Source organism: Pituophis catenifer, unplaced genomic scaffold (genome assembly GCF_029215685.1).
Source record: "Pituophis catenifer annectens isolate HBS135680 unplaced genomic scaffold, rPitCat1.0.hap2 SCAF_3, whole genome shotgun sequence".
NCBI lineage: Eukaryota > Metazoa > Chordata > Lepidosauria > Squamata > Colubridae > Pituophis > Pituophis catenifer.
The window spans coordinates 206,404,004-206,428,937 of NW_027256883.1; the positions used below are offsets into that span (position 1 = coordinate 206,404,004).

The 24,934-nt window shown below is 43.2% G+C and overlaps 1 protein-coding gene across 4 annotated transcripts in view; it reads right to left on the bottom strand.

The window, feature by feature from the left end:
- GATA5 (GATA binding protein 5) overlaps window positions 1–24,934 on the bottom strand; it is a 61,994-nt gene that overhangs the window by 12,794 nt on the left and 24,266 nt on the right. For 3 of the 4 annotated variants that reach the window (XM_070940120.1, XM_070940118.1, XM_070940119.1), the window contains 2 exons: window positions 13,183–13,227; window positions 5,777–5,946 (listed from right to left, as the gene is read on the bottom strand). In XM_070940120.1, the coding sequence (XP_070796221.1) occupies window positions 5,777–5,946; window positions 13,183–13,227 (215 nt within the window). The remainder of the gene's footprint in view (window positions 1–5,776; window positions 5,947–13,182; window positions 13,228–24,934) is intronic. The other variant, XM_070940121.1, reaches the window with a different exon arrangement.

The following is a 24,934-nucleotide window of genomic DNA, read 5'->3' on the forward strand; positions in this document are numbered from 1 at the left end:
TCCCCTGCACTCATTGGCCATCTTCCAAGTCATTCTACCCCTAATCTACTGCTCCAGCTCAAAGCAATTTCCCCCCTCCCATCCCATCTCCTAGGGGATATTATCTCCAGGGAAAATAAGTAGGTGACAAGTCAAACTTCCCTTTCCAGATGCCTCCACTTCTCCTTCTTATGTCAGCACTAGAGTAAATGCAGCTTGAAGTGCTGACAAGGTGATGTTGAGCTGGCCACACCCGCCCAACCCCCCCAAGCAGTGGTGGGATTCAAAAATTTTTACTACCAGTTGTGTGGGCGTGGCAGGGGAAGGATACTGTAAAATCTCCATTTCCTCCCGATCAGCTGGGACTCGGGAGGCAGAGAATAGATGGGAGCGGGGCCAGTCAGAGGTGGTATTTATCAGTTCTCCTCAAAATTTTCCGCTTCCGGTTCTCCAGAACTGGTCAGAACCTGCTGAATACCACCTCTGCCCCCAAGGTCAAACACAACCCTAATGCGGCCCTCGATGAAATCGAGTTTGACACCCCTATTCTATCCCGACTTCAAGGAACAATAAAGAGGCTTCTGAATATTCCCCAATGGCCTTTTGGTGGTTTTAAATGCACCTCTCACCCAAATGCACAACATGTTGCCCTTAGCTGATGCAGATAGTCCTTGACTTACAACAGTTCGTTTACCAACTATTCAAAGTTACACTGGCACTGAAAAAAATGGCTAATGGCTTGTTTTCCACGCTTATGGCCATTGCAGCATCCCCATGGTGACATGATCAAAATGTGGGTGCTTGGCAACTGGCATGTAAATATGACCCTAAACTAGGAGAACTTCTGTGAACTTCTAAATGTTTCTACAACATGAGAAACATAAAAGTAAAGTCTTACGCTTGGGTAAGAAAAACCAAAAGCACACATATAAACTGGGAGCAACCAAGCTTAACAGCACTAACTGTGAGAGGGATCTTGGAGTCTTAGTGGACAATCAGCTAAATATGAGACAGTAGTGCACAGCGGCAGCCAAAAAAAGCCAATGCAATCCTAAATTGCATTAACAGCAGGATACAATCAAGATCAAGTGAGGTACTAATACGACACTATAAAGCCCTAGTAAGATCACATCTAGCAGTACTGCATCCAGTTTTGGTCACCACTCTATAAAAAAGATGTTGAGACTCTAGAAAAAGTGAAGAGGAGGAGCAACCAGGATGATTAGGGGACTGGAGACTAAAACATATGAAGAACGATTACAGGAATTGGGTATGGCTAGTCTAGTGAAGAGAAGAACCAGAGACGACATGATAGCAGTGTTCCAATATTTGAGGGGCTGCCACAGAGAGGAGGGGGTCAAGCTATTTTCTAAAGAACCTGAAGGCCAGACAAGGAATAATGGATGGAAACTGATCAAGGAGAGAGTCAACCTAGAAATGAGGAGGAACTTTCTGACAGTGAGAACCATCAACCAATGGAACAGAAGTTGCCTTTGGAAGTTGTGGGAGCTTCATCACTGGAGACTTTCAAGAAGAGATTGGACTGCCATTTGTCAGAAATGGTGTAGGGTCTCCTCTTTGAGCGGGGGGTTGGACTAGATGTCCTATAAGACCCCTTCCAACTCTGTTAAACTGTTAACCCTCGCACTTGGTCACCCCAACAGGGGCTATGCAGCCAACTTGCCATGGCCAACTCATCACCGCTTATGATCACTGCAGCATCCCCATGTTGCATGATCAAAATTTAGCCACTTTGGCAACGGACTCATATTTATGACAGTTGCAGTGTCTTGGGGTCACGAGATCCCCTTTCCGTCAAGCAGAGTCAATGGGGGTTCACTTAACAACCGTGTTACTAACTTAACAACCGCAGCGATTCCCTTATCAACTGTGGCCCATATAGTCCTCAAATGGGGCAGAATTTGGCGGTCGTATGTCAAGGATTACCTGCTTGTTACACAGCCCTTCAAGGAAGAAGGCTGCATTTCTAAAGCACACTTGAGTAACACGTTCCTTTGTTTTGACATTTGGCAACACCAGTGAAATGAAAGAAGAAGAAAAAAAAAATCTTGTTTGGCTAATGGAAAGGTGGTGGGGAAGCCTCCAAATCATTCCTATGCTTTTTCAGCACAGAGAGTGAATTTCTCCTCCCTCGTACTCCAACCGCCTTTTGCAAAGGGTTGACCTTGCTCGAAGTTGCTGATTTCAATGCTGGGCCAACCCGGTTTGTTTATACAAAATCAGGCCAAGTCCTTAAGCAGAAAGCTAATCCGCGGAACTACCTAAAGCAGCTCCAAATGCAGTTGATAAGCTTTCTCTGCATTGTGAGTTTCCAACTGTGTTTATTCAAAATAATGCCCAGAAGTTTCACCCGCTCTCCAAAGCCAGTGGACTTTTCTGGTGAAGCTTTGCTCCAGAGTTGTCATTGTTATTTCCCTCTCCCTCCCCTTCATACTTTATTGCAAGGAAAGAAGAAAGGAAAATAAACCCAGAGATCCAAGAAATGGATTCAAAACAAGAACATCCTAATCCCAAATACGAACAGAAACGCAGCTCGTGTTGTAAAGTTTTTCTTGGTTAAATAAAATCCACTGCTTGCATAGCTCTGATGCCGGCAGTGGAAGAAGGACCGGAGGAAACAGCACTGAGATTTCTCCTTTTTTTAAAAAAATGGTTTTATCTGCTCAGCGTTTATCTACTAAAGCCCAGCTGTGGGGAGGCACATATCAGGTTTTATCCTGTTGGTCTGTACAATTCCTCCTCCCTACTTCTACTACAAAACATATGTTCGCCCCTCCTGTTGCTTTCAGTTCTACGCACTTCAAAAGGCCAAAGAGGACATTATCTAGACTCTGGAAAGTTCAGTGTTTTTCAATTTCAGCTATTGGGGTCTCAAGGACGAGGGGATATTTTGGAAGCCGTGTGGTATGATCTATTCTCCAAACAACTGAAGGAAAAAAATATGAAGAGGCTACGAATTTATTTGTCCAACTTGTATGTCGCCTTTCTCCGAAGACTCAAGGCGGAATGTTTGGTGAATAACCAACATTTGGTGAATGTTTGGTGAATAACCCTGGAGGATGTGTCCTCTCTCTCTCTCTCTCTCTCTCTCTCTCTCTCTCTCATTCTCTCTCTCTCTCTCTCTCTCTCTCTCTCTCTCTCTCATTCTCTCTCTCTCTTTCCCTCTCTTTCTCATTTTCTCTCATTCTCTCTCTCATTCTCCATCTCTCTCTCTCTCTCCCTTTCCCTCTCTCCCTCTCCCCCTCTCCCCCTCTCTCCCTCTTTCTCCCTCCCTCTCTCATTTTCTCTCTCATTCTCTCTCTCTTTCCCTCTCTTTCCCTCTCATTCTCTCTCTCATTCTCCATCTCCCTCTCTCTCTCTTTCCCTCTCTCTCCCCCTCCCTCTCCCTCCCTCCTCATTCTCTCTCTCATTCTTTCTCTCTCTTTCCCTCTCTTCCTCTCTTACTCATTCTCATCTCTCTCTCTCTCTCCCTTTCTCTCTCCTTCTCTCTCTCTTGCTCTCCTTCTCTCTCTTTTGCTCTCCTTCTCTCTCTCTTTCCCTCTCTCTCTCTCTCTCCTTCTCTCTCTCTTGCTTTCATTCTCTCTCTCTTGCTCTCCTTCTCTCTCTCTTTCCCTCTCTCTCTCTCTCTCCTTCTCTCTCTCTTGCTTTCATTCTCTCTCTCTTGCTCTCCTTCTCTCTCTCTTTCCCTCTCTCTCTCTCTCCTTCTCTCTCTCTTGCTCTCCTTCTCTCTCTCTTTCCCTCTTTCCCTCTCTCTTTCCCTCTCTCTCTCTCTCTTACAGTCTGTTAGAATGAAGTGCGAAGCTCTGAATGGCAGAAACGCAGACAATTCGCAACTTATCTTGGCCTGTGGTTTTGTTCCCCCAGACCGAACTGTGGGGTGAGGAGGGGATGTCGGCGTGCTTTCTAAAAATGTGAAATCTGAAAAATGACGACCAAGAAGCTGGCTTGCTGGTTTGATGGCCCACTTTGCAGAGCAAAAACAATTATTTGGGGTACAAATGTTGTAAAAAGCATTTTGGAATTCGCCTTCCTTTGATACAGTGAATGGGGAGATCTGTATACAGATAAGTCCTTGAATTATAACCATTCAGTAACTGTTCGACGTTATAACAACCCTGAAAGAAGGGACTATTTTTCACACTTATGACCGTGGCAGCGTCCCCATGGTCACATGATCAAAATTCAGAAGCTTGGACAATTGGCCTGTATTTATGACGGCTGCAGTGTCCTGGGGCCAAGTGATCATCTTTTGTGACCTTTTGATAAACAACAATGGAGAATCCAGATTCACTTAACAACCTCAATGATTCATTTAACAACTGTGGCCATAGGGCAAAACTCATTTAAAAACTGTCTTGCTTAGCAATGGAAATGTTAGGCTCCATTGTGGTCAAGGACTACCTGTATTTAAATATTGGTGGTTTCCCAACCTTGGCAAATTGAAGGTGAGTGGATTTCAATTCCCAGAATTTTCACCAATGACCATGCAGGCTGAGGAATTCTGGGAGTTGAAATCCACATGTCTTAAGTATGGAGGCCAAGGTTGAGAACAACTGCTCTAAAGGCAAAGGGAGTTGTTAGATGCTTTTCATCTGACTGGGCAGGATCACCTGTTCCCTTACTATTTCAGAGTTCAAGAACTCCAAGCTTGGAAGCCCCATTTTTGCCTCTCAGACTGACAGTGTCATGGCAGTGAAACACATGTTAAGAGATCCCAAAGATGCTTTTTTCAAGAGGCAACTGGACTTTCTGGGGTTTTTTTTGAAGACTTTTCACTTCTCATCCAAGAAGCTTCTTCAGCTCTGACTGGATGGTGGGGAAATGGAAGGATTTATACTCCGTGCAGGCCGCTGGTCATTTGCATCCTTTCAGAGAGTCGTTGAGGCGACTTGGAGGTTTATCTGTGTCCTCAGGATCACCTGAATAGTGCAAATGAATGTGGAGCCTTCTTGGAACTCCTTCCCCACCAACCAGTTAGAGCTGAATTCAATTTCAATTTCAATTTAGTTCAATTTATATGCCGCCCCTCTCCGAAGACTCAGGGCGGCTCACAATACATTTAAAATCCTAATAAAAAACATTTAAAAACTAAAAACATTAAAAACATTAAAACTCATTCATACCATTCATGGCCGGATCTCGCCGGATCGCAAGAGCGAGATCAACGGCCCCAGGCCTGCCAAAAAAGCCAGGTCTTCACCACTTTTCGGAAGGCCAATAGGGTGGGGATGGTCCGGACCTCAGGAGGTAACTGGTTCCAGAGAGCTGGGGCAGCCACAGAGAAGGCCCTCCCCCGTGGGCCCGCCAGCCAGCATTGTTTAGCTGACGGGACCCGGAGGAGACCAACTCTGTGGGATCTTACCGGTCGCTGGGAGCTATGCGGTAGAAGGCGGTCTCGAAGATAACCTGGCCCTGAGCCATGTAGGGCTTTAAAGGTAGTAACCAACACCTTGAATTGTGACCGGAGACCAATAGGGAGCCAGTGCAGCTTGCGGAGAATTGGTGTAATGTGGGTGTACCGAGGTGCACCCACGACAGCTTGCGCGGCTGCGTTCTGGACCAACTGTAGTCTCCGAAGAAGTGGATGAGAAGTGAAACGTCTTCAAAAAAAAAATCAGAAAGTCCATTTGCCTCTTGGAAAAGCACCTTTGGGACAACCATGACCTGGATGACAGAGAATCTCCACAGACATGTTAGAGATACTATCAATAAGTGTGGAGGGTCCTTTAAACATTACTAGAAAAGCAACATCATCTCAACATGCGTCAAGTCTTACCAGTCGTTTCTGTGGCTTGATGAGAGGCCTGTTGATCCCGTTCATTTTGTGATAGAGGCCACAGGCATTGCACAGATAATGCCCTGTGCCATCTTTCCTCCATAAGGGGGTGGACATGGCCCCACAGTTCACACACTCTCGGCCGTCCCCGGGAAATTCCTCCAAGAAATCTGAAATGAGGCAGGGGGGGGAAGAGAATGGTAAGAATTGAACTTTGGGGTAGTATAATGTCAGCCCTTCCAGGAAGACCCACCAAGGAAGCCAAGATTATGAATGCAGTTAGAATGCTGACAGTGAGAACAATGGATCAGTGGGACGACTTGCCTCCAGAAGCTGTGAATGCGCCAACACTGGAGGTTTTTAAGAAGAGGTTGGATAACCATTTGTCTGAAGCGGTGTAGGGTTTCCTGCCTAAGCAGGGGGTTGGACTAGAAGACCTCTAAGACCCCTTCAACTCTGTTCTGCTCTGCTCTGCTCTGCCTCTATATTGCACGGGTCAGCAAAAGGACTGAAAAAATATCTACAGAGCCCTCACATCCTGGACATAAATCGCTTCAATTTCTTCCCTTAGGATGCTGCTATAGGGCAGTGGTGGGCTGCTGCTGGTTCAAACCGGTTTGGCCAAACCGGTAGTTCTGATCAGTGGCTGGGCCCACCTACCCGCCCTGGCGCTATCACGTCCTATATAATCACTGGTTTTTTTGATGCCACGCACATGTGCGGAAGGTGCTCAGCTCACATCTCACGGTTATTACGGTATGTGATGCCCACCTCTGCTATAGGGCATCGTATGCCAAAACAACGGGACACAAACAGTTTTTTCCTTCATGCCATCACTCTTTTAAGAAGAGATTGGGCTACCATTTGTCTGAAATGGCATAGGGTTTTCTGCCTGAACAGGGGAAAAAGACCTCCATGGTCCCTTCCGACTTTGTTATTCTGCTATTCTATTAATGCTAATACAAGTCCTTGACTTACAACACTTCGTCTCAGCATCCCCATTGGTCATGTGATCAAAATTGTGGCGCTTGGCAACTGGTTCATCTTTATGACGGTGGCATAAACCGCGGATCACATGATCACAGGGTCATGTGATCCCTTTTTGCCATCTTCTAACAAGCAAAGCCAATGGGGGAAACCAGATTCACTTAACAACCATGTCACTAACTTAACAACTATAGTGATCCACAAAGCAGCTGTGGCAAGCAAGATCGTAAAATGTGTCAAAATTTACTTAACAAATGTCTCACTTAACCACAGAAATTTTGGGCTCAATTGTGGTCATAGGCTGAGGACGATCTGTACTATTGTCATTATAAGGTTACAATAACTGTATTTTGAAAATCTGGAAGTTTTTTCTTCTCGTATCTTTATCTTTGTGAGAAAAAGGGAGGGGAATGTCCGAGACAACTTCCTCAGGTTACTGTTCTGTCCAGGACTCAGATTTCTGTTATCTGACTACTGCTTTGGTTACAACTCTTCTTTCTGTTCCTCAAGATTATTCCTTCCACCCATTACACATCAAGATCTAACAGCTGTAATCTAACAGCTGTACCAATGCTCTACTAATCGTATCCATCAGTGGATCACAATATATGCATACATCTGATGGACTCAAAGAAGGACAAAGTGATTTCAGCATTTCAACCTCAGAGGATACTCTGTGGTAGACCTTAAACTGCCCCTCTAGGAAAACTGAGACATTAAATGAGAGATGGTTGAAGTAATCTATGTGAAAAGGTTTCAAGCCTTCTAGGGCGGCCTCAAAAATACCGTATTTTTCAGAGTATAAGACACTCCGGACTATAAGATGCACCTACCTTTTTGGGGGAGGAAAACAAGAAAAAAAAATCTGCCTCTGCCTCCCAGCAATTTGCCTCCTTGCAGCAAATGGGGCACGCGGCAATAGGCAATAGCAATCCCTGCAGTCTGAAACAGCTGATGGTCAGGAGGCCGATCCAACCGCCAATCAGCTGCTTGTGCTAATCAGGCTGTGCTGAAGCCGGCTGTTTGCTGCAAGAAGGCAAATTGCTGGTAGGCAGAGGCCAAAGGGTGGGGGTGGGTGAGCGGAGCTACATTCGGTGCACCCAAATTTTCACCCTCTTTTAGGGTGGAAAACAGTATGTTTTATACTCCGAAAAATACGGTAGATTTTTAGCACCTTACAATTGTTAACTGATATAGTACTGACAAATCTGTCTCATTTGTAACCTGCATCTGTATAACCAATCTGATTGCCCTTCCTGGATCCAAATTTAAATCCTACGTCCATGTAGCCCAGCGTGTCTCAACTTTGGCAACTTGGAAGATGGCTGGACTACAACACCCAGAATTCCCTAGCCAGCCAGGTCCACTCATCTTCAAGTTGCCAAGGTTGACAAACACCCAACTAACCACTCTATGCACCTGTTGAAGTGAGTCTCAGCTCACAAAAGCATCCCCGTCTTTTAATAAAATTTGCTAGGATGTTACCAGATTCCTCAATTTTTTTTTTAATCTCATAGATAAACAAGACTACAATGTCCATTGAATACCTATGCACTACACACTTAACTAGGTTAATGTAGGTTCCCTGGGAGTTATCATTTGTTTGCTTAGACCACATTTCATTTATTTATTTATAAATTCATATAGCTTCCCATCTGAACCAAGGACGACTCTGAAACTTGTTGATTCAATGTGTTCTATAAATCCAGATAGTAGGCCAATTTAATTTGATATCTAGGTTAATTGTGCGAAAACAGTCAGTGAGATGACTTAACATATACCAGCCTAGCTGAGCTCCACTAAGCCAGATTTCCCACTCCGGATGCCATGAAATCTTGTTTTATTGCAACTGCCAGCAGCCATTGTTTACACCAAATCTATACTTCCATAACATATTTGGAAGACACCAGTTTTTTAAAAAATATTTCTATAGAGTAAAAAAGGACAGGAAACTACATTGATGTAAGTCAGTGATGGCTAACCTTTTTGCCAACGCGTGCCAAAAGCAGGGGAGAGCACCGGGGGGGGGGGGGGTTTCGTGAATGCATAACCACACCCATAATTCAATGTGCCCTGCCCCCCCACGCATGTGTGCGTGACTCCCCGCGCTCCCCCCACTTTTGGCATGCGATGGCACGGTGAGCCAGGCAGGCCTGTTTTTTGCCCTCCCCAGGCTCCAGAAGCTTTCTTGGAGCCTGGGGAGGGTGAAAACAGCCTTCCCCACCACCCAGAGGCCCTCCAGAGGCCGGAAATGGCCCATTTCCTGACTTCTGGCGGGCCTAGAAGGCCCAAAAATCAGCTGGTCAGCGTGCGCATGCACACTGGAGCTAAACTAGGGCAAAGCTCGCGTGCCCACAGATATGGCTGTGGTCTTCGACTTACAACTGTTCATTTAGTGATTGTTCAAAGTTACAACTGAATAAAAAGTGACGTACGACCATTTTTCAGTCTTATGGCCATTCCCCATGGCTATATGATCAAAATTCATATGCTTGGCAACTGGCATGTACTTATGACGGTTGCAGTGTCCTGGGGTTATGTGATCACCTCCTGTAACCTTTTGACAAGGAAAGTCAATGGGGAAAGCCAGATAAAGTTAATAACCATGTTATGAATGTAACAAGTGCAGTGATTCACTTAACAACTGTGGCAAGAAAGTTCGTAAAACGGAGCAAAACTCACTTAACCCCCAACTTGCTTAGCAATAGGAATTTGGGTCCTAAATCAAGGACTATCTGGATCTAAATACACCAGTATTTCCCAATCTTGGCAAATTGAAGCTTGAATAGACTTCAACTCCCAGAATTCTCAGCTGTGTTGACTGTGGAATTCTGGGAACTGAAGTCTAGTCACCTTCAATTTGCCAAGGTTGGGAAACCTTGAAGTACACTGATCAAAGGGAATCAAATTTTGGCCTAAATTGTGGCTGCAAGTCGAGGACTACAGGTAACAGGAGTATTAAGAAATGAGATCAACCTTTCTGTTGCATAGGAAAAGAAAGCAGAAGCTAAACAAGGGCTGCTTATTAGAACATCTGCTCCCCACTGGAGGACTCTGCAGATGTAAAGACTTCTGCTGTAAAGACTGAGCCAGGCAATAGCATTTAGCATTTAAGATTTATATACCACTTCACAGGGCTTTCCAGCCTTCTCTAAGTGGTTTACAGAGTCAGCATATTTGCCCCCAACAATCTGGGTCCTCATTTTACCCACCTCGGAAGGATGGAAGGCTGAGTCAACCTTGAGCCTGGTGAGATTTGAACTGCCAAATTGCAGGCAGCCGCCAGTCAGCAGAAGGAGCCTGCAGTACTGCACTCTAACCACTGCGCCCCTGCGGCAATTACAGTTGTAAGTCATGGCGGTCATAAAGTGAGGTCAGCATGCAACCAGAACCATTTTTACAACTTGTTTTTAGCAGCAGTCAATAAGTGATTGCAGCGGTCGTTAAGCAAACCTACTGTTCACTATGGGCTGCTTTTTGTTGGAAACCAGAAGTAAATGATAGCAAAACCATCATAAATCACAGTCACATGACCCAAAAGGCAGTAGAGGCAGACTGATTGACGAGTGTCAAAAATGAGATCAATGTGACTAGAGGAGCAGCCATCGGAACATTAAATTGTAAGTAGCTTTTCAGGGGTCTGTCATAACTTCAAACACTTGCTGAATGACCAGTTGTAAGTCGAGAACTACCTGTATTTTCTTTTGTTATGACTAAAAATCAGTTGATGTCAACAGCCTGAAATAGAAGAGGAGAGGAGAGGAGAGGAGAGGAGAGGAGAGGAGAGGAGAGGAGAGAAGAGAAGAGAAGAGAAGAGAAGAGAAGAGAAGAGAAGAGAAGAGAAGAGAAGAGAAGAGAAGAATGGGAATAGAGAATAGGATAGGAGAGGAGAGGAGAGGAGAGAAGAAAGAGAAGAGAAGAGAAGAGGAGAGGAGAGGAGAGGAGAGGAGAGGAGAGGAGAGGAGAGGGGAGGGGAGAGGAGAGGAGAGGAGAGGAGAGGAGACGAGACAAGACAAGACAAGACAAGACAAGACAAGACAAGACAAGAGGAGGAAGAGAAGAGAAGAGGAGGAAGAGAGGAAGAGAGAAGAGAAGAAAGAATGAGAATAGAGAATAGGATAGGATAGGATAGGTTAGAATAGAGTAGAGTAGAGTAGAGTAGAGTAGAGTAGAGTAGAGAAGAGAATAGAATAGAATAGAATAGAATAGAATAGAATAGAATAGAATAGAATAGAATAGAATAGAATAGAATTCTTAATTGGCCAAGTGTGATTGGACACACAAGGAATTTGTCTTGGTGCATATGCTCTCAGTGTACATAAAAAGAAAAGATACATTCGCCAAGAATCTGTCAAGAATCTACTCTTCTCTTTTGCTCAGCGTATTCAGGTAGTCCTCAACATATGACCACAATTGAGCCCAAAATTTATGTTGTTAAGTGAGTTTTGCTCCATTTTACAACTTTTCTCACCACATCTTCTTAAGCGAATCAACGCCGTCCTTAAATTAGTAACACGGTTGTTTGTTAAGTGAATCGGGCTTCACCCCATTGACTTTGCTTTGTCAGAAGGTCGCAAAAGAGGATCATGTGACTCCGGGACACTGCAACCCGTCATAAATGTGAGTCGGTTGTCAAGCATCCAAATGTCGGTTGTCAACCAGCTAATCAAATAGTATTTCTCCTCAGATCCATAATGACCATTTGGTTGCCTCAGATCCATAATGTTTTTATGGATCTGAGGTAACCAAATGGTCATTATGGATCTGAGGAGAAATACTATTTGATTAGCTGGTGAACCTTGTTTTTTAAAAGTGCTGCTAAACTGGAAGATTTTGGCAGAGAAGAACCCAGTAGAAAGCAAAAAAAGAAAATCTTGTTTATCTGAAGGAGGAAGGATTTTGGTCACTGGCAAGGAAAGAGACAAATAGGAGTGACAGTACAAATTGAAATGTTCTCTTCTTTGCACGCAAGAGTTAGGTTCCCGCTTTCGAACACGGAGACACAAAGCAAAAGTTAATGATTACGAAATCTCCTTTGCAAATTCAGTCCTTGCAGGGCTTAAAAAACTCAGTGCTACATGTACACTTTACACACTCACAAGGGCGCAGGTTCAGAGTTAAGAGGACAACAAAGGGCAGCCTGAATTGTTTCGTTCCAAAAGAGTCTGTGCTCGTGTTTTTGTACCGAATCGGGTTATATGTGGACTTTTTTAAAAAAAATTCTCCATCCAATTTGAGGGCGGAGAAAAAACTATTTCTCCAAGCGAAGGAAGAAATATCCCACTTCTGTTCTCTTGAAATGCTACAAGTAAATATCACTACTGAAAAAGTCCCTGTGGAGAAAAATTATTTTGGGGATTGAATGGAAACAGGGAGAGCCAGCGAGTTTGCACACCGCTAGAGAGAGAGATTTTTTAAAAAGGATGTTCATCTAGACCAGAAGTGGGGGAATACATGGCCCCTTTATGACTTGGAGACTCTAATTCTGGGAGTCCCCAAGTCATAAAAGCAGAAGTGGTATTCAGAGCAGGTTCTGACCAGTTCTGAAGAACCGGTAGCGGAAATTTTGAGTAGTTCGGAGAACCGTTAAATACCACCTCTGACTGGCCCTGCCCCCATCTATTTTCTGCCTCCTGAGTCCCAGCTGATTGGGAGGAAATGGGGATTTTGCAGTAACCTTCTCCTGCCACGCCCACCAAGCCATGCCACACCCACCAAGCCACACCCACAGAACCGGTAGTAAAAAAATTTGAATCCCACAACTGCGATGATAAAAGGGATATTGTTCACCACCCCTGATCTAGACTAAATGTTCCTCAGTCTTGGCCACTTGAAGATGTGTGGACTTCAACTCTGACTGGAGAATTCTAGGAGTTGTGCAGTCCACACATCTTCAAATGGCCCCAAAGTTCAGAAATATTGATCTATAACATCTGTGGGCCATCGCTAATAAAAATAAGGTCATAAAATGGGGCAAAACTCATTTTAACATCTCCCTCGCTTAGTAACAGAAACCTGAAGTGTAGTCGTAAGTCAAGGACTACCTGTGTATAATGCAACATATGCCCAAGATGTTCCCAATATGAATAATCGACTTACAACAATTCGCTTACTTACCGTTCAAAGTTATGGCACTGAAAAAAGTGACATGAGCATTTTTCACACTTACGACCGTTGTAGCATCCCCACGGTCACATGATTTACATTAGGATGCTTGACAACTGACTCACATTTACGATGGTTGCAGTGTCCCGGGGTTATGTGATCCTCTTTTGTGACCTTCTGAGAATGAAATCCACTGGGGTGGGGAAACCAGATTCACTTAACAGCCCTGTTACTAATTTAACTACTGCAGTGATTCACTTAACAACTGAACAAGAAAACAAGAAAAGTCATAAAATGAGTCAAAATTCACTTACCAACAGAAATTGTGGTCTCAGTTCCAGCCATAAGTCGAGGACTACCTGTATTAATTTAAGATTAAGATTAATAATGATTATTTAAGATCCCATTATTAATCTTCAATAGGGGATATTCTTAAAGAATACTGTAACCCACAAACACAACCTGTTTTCTAGAAGTTGCACTTTTTAAGATTCTATCCATGTAGGAAAGTCGTAACATGAGGACTAGAAGAATGTATAATCAGTTTATCCAATTGACCTCAATGCCTTTTAGGTTGCATAGCAACCCAGGTCCACTGTCCTGGCATAGATTTTGCTTTCTTGAAAGTAATTTCTCTTGACAAACTCACTTAACAAATGTTTCACTTAGCCACATAAAGTTTGGGCTCAATTGTGGTCGTAACTCGAGGACTACCTGTACGTCATGAATTCGAACAGCAATTTTCCCATGGGCTGTCTTAACCTCCTTAAGTTGGAAAATACATTCAAATGAAAATGTACTAGCTCCGTGATTGGGAATCTATGGCATTGTGTGCCACCTGTGGCACGTGGAGCCATATCTGCAGGCATGTGAGCCATTGCTTAGCTTATGGCCAGCTAATTTTCAGCTGGTCCTACCTACACTGCCCCTCCCCTCCCAGGAGTCTCCGTGCGGCCCGTTTTGGATGCCAGGTGAGTACAGGGCTCATGCGGAGGCTCTGGGAGGGCATTTTTAGTCTCCAGAGAGCCTCTGGGGGGGTGGGGGGTGGGGAAGGCTGTTTTCACTCTCCCCAGGCTCCAGGAAAGCCTCTGGAGCCTGGGGAGGGCAAAGAACGGGCCTACCGGGCCCACCGGAAGTCAGGAAATAGGCCATTTCCAGCCTCCGGAGGCTCCAGGGAGGCCTGCTAGGCCCAAAACAGGGTGCAGGGGGTCATCGGGGGGGGGTTATGCCCATATGCGCAGGGCGAGGGAAGACATTGAATTATGGGTGTGGGCACGCACGTGCATGACCCCTTCCCCCCGCTCCCTCCGCTTTTGGCACGACGGCAAAAAGGTTAGCCATCACTGTACTAGCTCATGAATAAATTGGCCTGTTGAAAGACCAGCTATAAAATCACGTCTACACCAGGGGTCCCTAAACCCCCCCTGGTCTGTGGATGGGCACCTGTCTATGGGATGCCAGCAACCGGTCCGTGCAAACAAATGAAGTCTCATCTGTGGGATGCAGGCAGCACTCAAAACCATGTCCAGAGGTGGTATTCAGCTGGTTCAGGCGAACCAGTAGCTGAAATTGCTGGTGGGACTCCCCACCCACCCCGGCTCTATGCTGTCTTATTTAGGCACATTTTTGAGGCCGGGTGCATGCACGGAAGGCGTGCACATGAGCAAAGTGCATGTACGAAAGACTGGGCGCATGCACAGAAGGCATGTGCAAAAAGCAAGCAAGTGGCAAACCGATAACAAAATATGAAACCCACCACTGACCACGTTCCCTCCGGTCTGCGGAAAATCTCCACAGAATCGGTCCCTGGTTTCCAAAAGTTTGGGGGCCACCGATCTACACCATACCCAAAGCAGCAAAGGGCAGGATTTTTCCTATCTCAAAATGTGGATGGAAAAACAGAGAGTTCAGTTTCGCCGTGATTCTGGAACATCCTGATCTGGAACAGCGCGATCAGAGAAAAACCACTGCCTGGTATCAAATTACTTGCCACTTTATTAGCCTGAAAATCTGGGTCACATTGACCCAAGGAGAGACAACCTGAGAATATTACTCAAAGCGCTTCAGCAGCCAGTAGTAGCATAGAAATATTCACATTATTTTGACACCAGCGTTCACACGGCATTTCATAAAATCTTATCCTCAAGCTAGACCAGATACAGGTAGCCCTCGACTTACGACCATTTGGTTTAGTGACCATTCAAAGTTGCAATGGCACTGAAAAAAAAGCGACTTGCAACCCATCCTCCCACTTATGACCATTGCAGCATTCCCCACAGCTGTGTGATCAGAATCTGGGCATTTGGCAACCGGCATTTATTTATGATGGTTGCAACAATCCTGGGATCGCTATTTACAATCTTCCCAGCCAGTTTCCAACCATCAAAGTCAGTGTGGGAAGCCGGATTTGCTGAACGATGGCATCATTCACTTAGTGACCCACAGGGATTCGCTGAATAATGGTGGCAAAGAAGGTGGTGAAATCACCCCTCATTCATTTAATGACTGCCTTGCTTAGCCACAAAATGTTTGGTTCCCAACTGTGTTTGAAAATGAAGGTTCACCTACATAGGAAGTCCTCGACTTACTACGGTTGGTTTAGTGTCCGCCCAAAGTTACAACGGCATTGAAAAAAGGCGACTTATGACCCTTTTTCACAGACTTATGACCATTGCAGCATCCCCAGGGTCACATGATCAAAATCCAGATGTTTGGCAACTGGTTCATATTTTAAGATTGAAGGAATTGGGTATGTCTAGTATATTGAAAAAGGACTAGGGGAGACATGATAGCAGTGTTCCAGTATCTCAGGGGCTGCCACAAAGAAGAGGGAGTCAAGCTATTCTCTCTCTCTCTTTTTCTTTTTTATTAAAGAGTTTTACTAGTCTCCAAAGCACCTGAGGGTAGGACAAGAAGCAATGGGTGGAAACTAATCGAGAGAAGCAACCTTGAACTGAGGAGAAATTTCCTGACAGTTAAAACAATTAATCAGTGGAACAACTTGCCTCCAGAAGTTGTAAATGCTCCAACACTGGAAGTTTTTTAAGAGGAGACTGAACATTTGTGTGAAATAATATAGACTCTCCTGCCTGAGCAGGGGGTTGGACTAGAAGACCTCCAAGGTCCCTTCCAACTCCGTTATTTTATGTTTTATAAGCTATGTGGGAATAATGGCAAGCAGAAAAGTTATGATGAACAGCCTGCCCCCTCTGGTCATGTGATCCCGTTATGGACATTAAGCAACTGGCCCTCATCTATGGTCATTTGCAGTGTCCTGCTACCCCATGACCACAGTTTACAACTTAAACACAGAAAATTTGCAATTTAAAGCAGAAAACCAACCATTGCAAACAATGGATTCACTTAATGACTGCTGTGGTGGCTTTATGCCTGCCATGGCCGCTTAACAATCCCTGCCCCCCCAAAAAATAAAAAATGGCTGGACATGGGTACTTGATGGCCCACTGAACAAATGACAGAATTTACGACCGTATTTCCAGCACAACATGACTGTATTTTATGGTCGTAAGTTGTTGCCTTTTGACTTACAAGAATTCTGCAGTTTCCCCAACCCAGCTCATATTGGGTAAAGAAACCCTTGCAATGGTTTAATTATGAAGAATTCTTTTTTTCAGTTGGGGTCGATGTGTAGAAATAATAATTGTTCTTGGCTCTACCTTTCCAGAATAATCAGGATTTCAAACAAGCAATTATCCAGGTCCCATAAAATCATAAATACCTATTTGTCACAGACAGGCGGTGGCCAGAGAAGACAAGCTTCTTTTAAACAACCATAAAGCTCTAAAAACAAACAAAGCTTCACCTATTGTGTGTGTATATATATATATATATATATATATATATATATATATATATATATATATATATATATATATATATATATTCTTCCTCAACGATTTCGACGAGACCAAACTGCATCTACCTCAAGAGTTTTAAGATCGGGACATAGAAAATAAAGGATACTTACTGGGTTTTATTTTGTGGGTTTTTAATGTTGTAAGCTACTGTACGTGGAGTGGCCTCTGTGTGAGTTGAGCAGCCATATAAATGTATATATTAAATAAAAATAAATAAGTACCGATAAAGGAGAAGATTTGTAGCTTTGGGTTGAAATGAGGGGGGGGGTCCTTTGATGCTCTCTCAGCTTGGTTGTTTTCTTGCAGATGTTTCATTACCCAAATATTGATGATGTTACCTAGTTTGGTTAATGAAATTTATTTATTTTTATTTATTTGTTCAACTTGTATGCCGCCTTTCTCTGAAGACTCAAGGTGGCTTAAGATGTCTGCAAGAAAACAGCCAAGCTCAGAGAACACCAAAGAACGCCTCAAATAAACATTCACTCTTATATTCTGTTACTTTCCACTTTTAGGAGGTACATTAGCCTGTTTTTTTTTTTTTCCTTTCTGATTTCAGCACATTAACCTATTTCTTTCAAGCATTCCCCTTGGTTAACTCCTCTTCCTTTTCTTCTAAACTCCGCAATATAATTATCTTGTCTACGCAAACGCAGGAACTAATGGCCGTTGACTTCTTCGGAGGCACGGAGGGTGCCTTAGTAAAGTTTACTAAAACACAGACACCTCCCCCCCCCTTTTGTTAATGCAGTTTGCAAGGGCCGGGTGACACGCAGCCCCGGCTTGGTTGTAAAAATAAATGATCGAGATGATGTTATTGTAAGATGATAAAAGGGGAGGAGGGAGAGGGAGGATGAGGAGACTTCCCTGATTTCAATCAAACCATGTTGCTTGTTGACTGCTGGCGACAAGCAGGCTGGACCAGGCCTGCTGGAATGTCTTGGCTGACGGAGAAAGTCCGCGTAGACTGAACTCTGCGTATCAATCACTCCGACAGCTTAGACCTGACAAATGACAGACTCTCTACAGAAGTCTCTCTCTCTCTCTCTCTCTCATTCTCTCTTGTTCTCTCTTGTTCTCTCATTCTCTCTCTTTCTCATTCTCTCTTGTTCTCTCATTCTCTCTCTCTAATTCTATCTAATTCTCTCTCATTCTCTCATTCTCTCATTCTCTCTCTCTAATTCTCTCTAATTCTCTCTCATTCTCTCATTCTCTCTCTTTCTCTCTCTCATTCTCTGTCTTTCTCATTCTCTCTTGTTCTCTCATTCTCTCTCTCTCTCATTCTCTCTTTCTCATTCTCTCTTGTTCTCTCTCATTCTCATTCTCTCTTGTTCTCTCATTCTCTCTCTCATTCTCTCTCTCTAATTCTCTCTCATTCTCTCTCTCTCATTCATTCTCTCGTTCTCTCTTTCTTTCTCTCTCTCTCTCTTTCTCATTCTCTCTTGTTCTCTCTCATTCTCTCATTCTCATTCTCTCTCATTCTCATTCTCTCTCTCATTCTCTCTTCATTCTCTCTTGTTCTCTCTCGTTCTCATTCTCTCTCTCATTCTCTCTCTCTCTCAAATTTCCTTAAATGGAAATTAATTCTATGAAAAATGCATCAGGTTATTTTTCCCACCCACCCACCCCTCTTAATTCTTCAGATTAAATCTATATATTTAGGTGGGAGTTTTTAATTAGCCCATATGGGTGTTCCATTTCCCACAGAAAAGAAAACACCGGGAGCCACAAAACCCTTCCCGTGCCTGACTATTTCTTGAGCGGCCACAAAACTAGCATATGTAGTTGAATTAAACATTATGCTTTCTTCTGACACTTTTCTTTTCTTGGATTTATCCATGGTTGGCCTACCGGGGGTTGAAAAGCTCAATAAATTGTGTGCTGGTGGGTGTCACACATTGGCGCTTGTGATGCATATTTTGAGTGACAGGGAGCCGCAGCAGAGGGGTGAAAGAGCCACATGTGGCTCCAGAGCCACAGGTTGCTGACCCCTGCCCTAGGCAATGGTTCGGGATTCCTCCAGCCAACCTATTGTCCTTGGTGGGGCCATCCAGAAAGCTCATTTGGAATTGAGAGAAGCAAAATGGTTTTGCTTTGCTTTCCATCCAAATGGATGGATGCCCCAGGATCATCAGAGCAGTTGGGTGAACAACCGAAGCACCAGGTTAGTAAACAAACTGTTGGGCAGATATATAAAGCAGGGATGACCATCACATTCTTCCAGGTGGCCTGAGAGGGCATGAGACATCCTAATGTCATTATTCCACGAAAACCTTCCCCAAATAGGGCTGACAATAATACTAAGTGGAAGCTGTCCATTTGTCATCAAAGCTGTGTGCTGTAGCCCAACTCTTCTCAGCCCTGATGGGACGAAGATAAAATAGGCCAGATAAGCCCTGTAGCTCAATTCTGATCAAGGGAAATGCTGAGAAAATTACCTTCCATGAAAGTATGGGTGGGCCTAGCCCTAAGTCATTCAAATATTTGATTTCAAAATAATTTGACCAAGCTGCCAATTCAGATTTCCCAACCAGTTTTCCAAATTGTTTCAAACTTTTGATTCGGTGGGATTATTCACATGCACGACAGCACTTCCCTCAAACCAATCCCAAACATGTACAGGTAATTCTCGACTTTCAACAGTTCGTTTAGTGACCATTTAGTGAAGTTACAATGGCAAATGTCTCACTTAACAACGGAAAGTTGGAGCTCAATTGTGATCGTAAATCGAGAATTACCTGTATTGATTTTCTGAATCGAAACTTCAAATCTCCCGGAAAATCCAGATATGGGGCAACATGCATCGACCTAGAAAAGTCACCACAATTGACTCTATTCTGTGACACCACAGTTTTGTGTGTCAGTGTGGTTCAGCAAGGGCAAAGAAAGAAAGATAGCAGTGTTCCAATATTTAAGGAGTTGCCACAAAGAAGAGGGGATCAACTTATTCTCCAAAGCACCTGAAGGCAGGACAAGAAGCAATGGATGAAAACTAATCAAGGAGAGAAGCAACCTGGAATTAAGGAGATATTTCCTGACAGAACAATTAATCGGTGGAAGGACTTGCCTCCAGAACTTGTGAATGCTCCAACGCTGGAAGTTTTTAAGAAGAAATTGGATAACCATTTGTCTGAAGTGGTGTAGGGTTTTCTGCCTGGGCAGGGGGTTGGACTAGAAGACCTCCAAGGTCCCTTCCAATTCTGTTATTCTGAATGAGTTGATGAAAAGATGGTATAAGGCAGGAGTCAGCAACCCATGCTCTGGAGCCGCATGTGGCTCTTTCATCCCTCTGCTGCGGCTCCGTCGCCAGTCGGCACCATAATTTTGAGAGGAGCTTCTGGTTGCTGTGTGTGTGTGTGTGTGTGTGTGTGTGTGTGTGTGTGTGTGTGATCACAGTGCACCAGAAAGAGACTCTATGGCAAGGGGCAGGTTTTCCAGTCAGCTCCACAATTGATAGGGCTTTCAGTTAGGACAGGTAGAGGAAAAAGGACGCCATGCTAGGAGAAGACTCTATGGTGTGGGAACCAGACTTCCGGTCAGCTCCAGAATTGTGTGTGTGTGTGTGTGTGTGTGTCCTTCTGGTTAGGACCTTTATGGCTCTGAGTATTTAAGGTTGCCGACCCCTGGTATAAGGGGAGGGGCGTAATTCTGTTCAGGGTTGAATCCTGCTCTTAAATCGGAAAGCTGCTGGTGTTGCAACATGCAACTTCGTGGCTGTGTGTTTGTGGAACACGGAAGGCAACCTCTTCTACGACGCGTCCTGCCAAATAAATCCAAGGTTGTAGCAAGGACGGGCCCTACAGCAACACCAGGGAGGTGGTGGCAACCCAAAAGGGGAGCAGATGGAAGAGAAGCAGGAACTTTAGAAAACCAATCCATCACTGCCACCACTGCGGCAGCAACATTTTTTTTTTTTTTGCAAAAACAGCTTTGTGCCAAGGAAAACACAAGCCTTGTGCCATTTTTAGAGCTTACTGAAGGATGATTTCTGTTGGAAGGGGTTAAGTGCTGGCCCTGAATACTCCGTTTGACCCCGGCTTGCCCTGTAAATGTTGTAGATTGAGGAGGGGGGCAGAAAATCCAAGGCATTCTGGTCAATTTCAATTACTGACCCACCGTAAGGAGAGCCAGTTTGTTCTAGCGTTTTAAGACACCAAGGTAGAAGCCAAGAGACTATGAGTTGTAGTCCTGCCTTAGGCATGAAAGCTAGCTGGGGTTTTTTTTTGGACCAATCACCAGGAGGACTGAGTTCTAATCCTGTTTTCAGCATAAAAGTTGACTGGGAGAAAGGGTCAGTCCCTTTCTCTCTAGACTACACTAGACTAGACTAGACTAGACCAGACCATACTAAGGAATAGAACAGAACAAGGAATAGAATAGAACAGAAGAGAACAAGGAATAGAATAGAACAGAAGAGAACAAGGAATAGAAGAGAACAGAACAGAACAAGGAATAGAACAGAACAAGGAATAGAACAGAACAGAACAGAACAGAGTAAGGAATAGACTAGACTAGACTAGACTAAGGAATAGAACAGAACAAGGAATAGAATAGAATAGAATAGAATAGAATAGAATAGAAGAGAAGAGAAGAGAAGAGAAGAGAACAAGGAATAGAACAGAACAGAGCAAGGAATAGACTAGACTAGACTAGACTAAGGAATAGAACAGAGCAGAACAAGGAATAGAACAGAACAAGGAATAGAGTAGAACAGAACAGAACAAGGAATAGAATAGAACAGAAGAGAACAAGGAATAGAGCCTTGATAGTACAGTGGTCTACGCACCCTGTTATTAACACAGCTGCCTGCAATTTACTGCTGGTTCGAATCTCTCCAAGGCTCAAGGTTGACTCAGCCTTCCATCCTTTCTAAGGTAGGTGAAATGAGGACCCAGTTTGTGGGGGCAATAAGCTGACTTTGTATAAATATACAAAAGTATGAAGGCTATTGCTTAACGCATTGTAAGCCGCCCTGAGTCTCCGGAGAAGGGCGGCATATAAATCAAATAAAATAAAAAAAAGGAATAGAATAGACTAGACTAAGGAATAGAATAGAACAGAACAAGGAATAGACTAGACTAGACTAGACAATAGAACAGAACAAGGAATAGAATAGAATAGAGTAGAGAATAAGGAATAGATATAGAATCGAATTGAATAGAATCGAATAGAACAGAACAACAAAGTTGGAAGGGATCTTGGAGGTCTTCTCGTCCAACCCCCTGTTCAGGCAGGAAACCCTATAGCATTTAAGACAAATGGTGGCCCAATCTTTTCTTTAAAACTTCCAGTGTTGGAGCACCCACGAATTTTGGAGGCAAGTCGTTTCACTGCTTAATTATTCTGTCAGGAAATTCTGTCATCAAGCTACATTTCCCCACTCTGTCATGTATATTGTGAGTATAACGCATGTAAATATATATAGTCCTTGACTTACCACCTTTCATTTAATGACCGTTCAAAGTTACGACAGCACTAAAAAAAAAGTGACTTGTGACCATTTCTCACGCTTACGACCATTGCAGCATCCCGATGGTCAACCGATCAAAATTCAAGACACTCAGCAACTGGCTCATATTTATGACGGTCCCCAGCGTCCCAGGGTCATGGGATCCCCTTTTGCAACCTTCTGACAAGCCAAGTCAATGGGGAAGCCGGATTCACTTTAGCAACCGTGATTCACTTAACAACTGAGGCAAGAAAGGTCATAAAATGGGACAAAATTCACTTCACAACAACTGCCTCGCTTAACAACAGAAATATTGGGCTAAATTGCGGTCGTAAATCAAGGACTACCTCTATGGATACAGAAGAGGGTTTTTCCCAATAGGATTCCTTCCATTCCGAGTTTCACACCCAAATTCTATTTTTTTTTTATCTAGGAGACAATATCTTTAACAACGGCTTCTTTTCTGTCTGAACTATTAGCTAGCATCATTTTTTTTTTTCTGGTTAAAACAACATCCCTGATATGACCCCAAAGGTTATTGAGTCAATTTAACCCGGGAGAGAGGTTAGATTAATTTTAATTAAAATGGTTCATTTTCATGTGACCCTTGATTCTGCTTAAGCTGAGAAAGTGAATAATTGCCATTCGTTTCCAGCTGAAAAGAAGTCAGGTTTAAAGACAAGACGCCAAGATATTGAAAAAAAACAACCCAAAATCCTGTTGATTTGCCATCCAATCGTTATCCTGAGCAGAGCAAATCTGGAAACTTATTTCATTGATTTTTTTTCCCGTTTTGCCCCAAAATATTTTTTGTTATATTGTTATTCTGGATAATCTGCCTTTTCTAAGATAGAAAACATTGGAAGAAGAATTGACAGATCTTGAACAGTGAAGACGGTTCAGTCCGATTCTTGCGAACCGGTAGTAATAGCGGTGGGAGACTCCACCCACCCGCCCCTACGTCATCACTGATGATCTGTGCATGCGCAGAAGCTTCTGTGCATCCGCGGGTGCACTCCAGTTGCGAACCGATAGTAAAGGTAAGTGGAACCCACCCCTGGACCGATAGTCCTCGAATTACAACAGTTTGTTTAGTGACCATTGGAAGCTAACACGGCACTGAAAAAAAGTGACTTTTGCACCGTTTTTCACACTTGTGACCATTGCAGCATCTCCATAGTCACGTGATCAAAAGTTGGCAACAGACTCATTTTTATGACGGTTGCAGGGTCGTGTGATCCCCTCTTGTGACATTCTGACAAGCAAAAGCCAACAAGATTCACTTAACAACCATGTTACTAAGAACTGCAGCGATTCACTTAACAACGGTGGCAAGAAAAGGTCATAAAATGGGGCAAAACTCACTGAACAACTATCTCGCTTAGCAACAGAAATGTGGGGCTCAATTGCGGTCATAACTCGAGGGCTACCTGGATATATTAATTCTGCCAACGCCCTGCAAATGCCACAAGATTTAATCTTTTTTTCAGCCTGGTTCAAGCCATAAATAGAAGCATTTTAACTCTATAAATAGAAGTTATTTAACATCAGCCTACACATAAAACAGTTTCCTTCCAGGCCTTGGTAATCATGCCTTTGATTAAACATTTTGCAAGGTAATCCCAAATGTTTTATTTTTATGGTTAAGAATGTCTGCTGAAGAAGGTAGCACAGAAGACAAAATATATTAAAATGTCTAGGGGGAAAAAGAACCCAACCAACCCAAATCCAAACTAAATCTTGACCCCTTCACAATCTAGCTAGAAATAAAAACGGCCTCCAGTCAAGTTTACATGGATATAATCCATGTTATTTTCTTAGCCAAGGGACAGAAATAGTTTTGTCATTGTCCTCTGGGAATTCCCCCCCCCCCATTTCATAGTGTAATTTACAGTCTTTCCGTGTTGTCACCCATCCCAAGTACTAACCAGGACTGATCCTGCTTAGCTTCTAAAGAGAGAAGCTAATATTTGCTCAAAGGTGAATTTTGAATAAGGAACAGGAGAAAGAATTAGTTCACTATTCGCACAATTCAGTATTATATTGTGTCTAGTGTAATTCAGGCATGCCCATTATTCACCAGCTGTTTACTTGGATGCTTTTCTTCTTAATGAAATTATTTCTTCCTAACTCAACTCTATTGGCTTTTTACATCTAAATCTGCTCCAATCCTAATCTTTAAAACTGCTTTTTCTCGTTTAAATGTCCTGAATCCATCTTAATAATGTTGGAAGATTTGGGGAAAAAAATAGCAAAAGAATACATCTGAAAGAAATCAAATATGCATTCAATTAAAAAAAGAATACACAGGCTTACAAGATAATTATTGTGCAGCTTTTAACATGCTAAGTGATACACTTCATAGTTAAAGCAATTTAAATCACCCAATTCAAGGGATGTGATTTTTAGTGGAAACTTATGATCTTTATCTTTTTTTTTTTTTAAAGAGGCTTGTTAAATTCAATTTCATTTTAAGGCATACATTAAAACACTGGTAGAAGTAATCGTGTAAATTTTTAGCATACTGTAATACAATACTTCCAAATATGCAGTATTTGATTCTTGTTGAAAATTGGAAATTATATATATATAATGGGGGATTCATGACAAATAGTTTTTGCACCTTTTAATAAAATAAAGTAAAAGAAAATAAATACTATTTTTATCCTGTAAAGATGTAACTTTGTTAGCATGCCACAAAAATTGTTAAAGAAACATCCACCTGGGCTAATTAAAAAC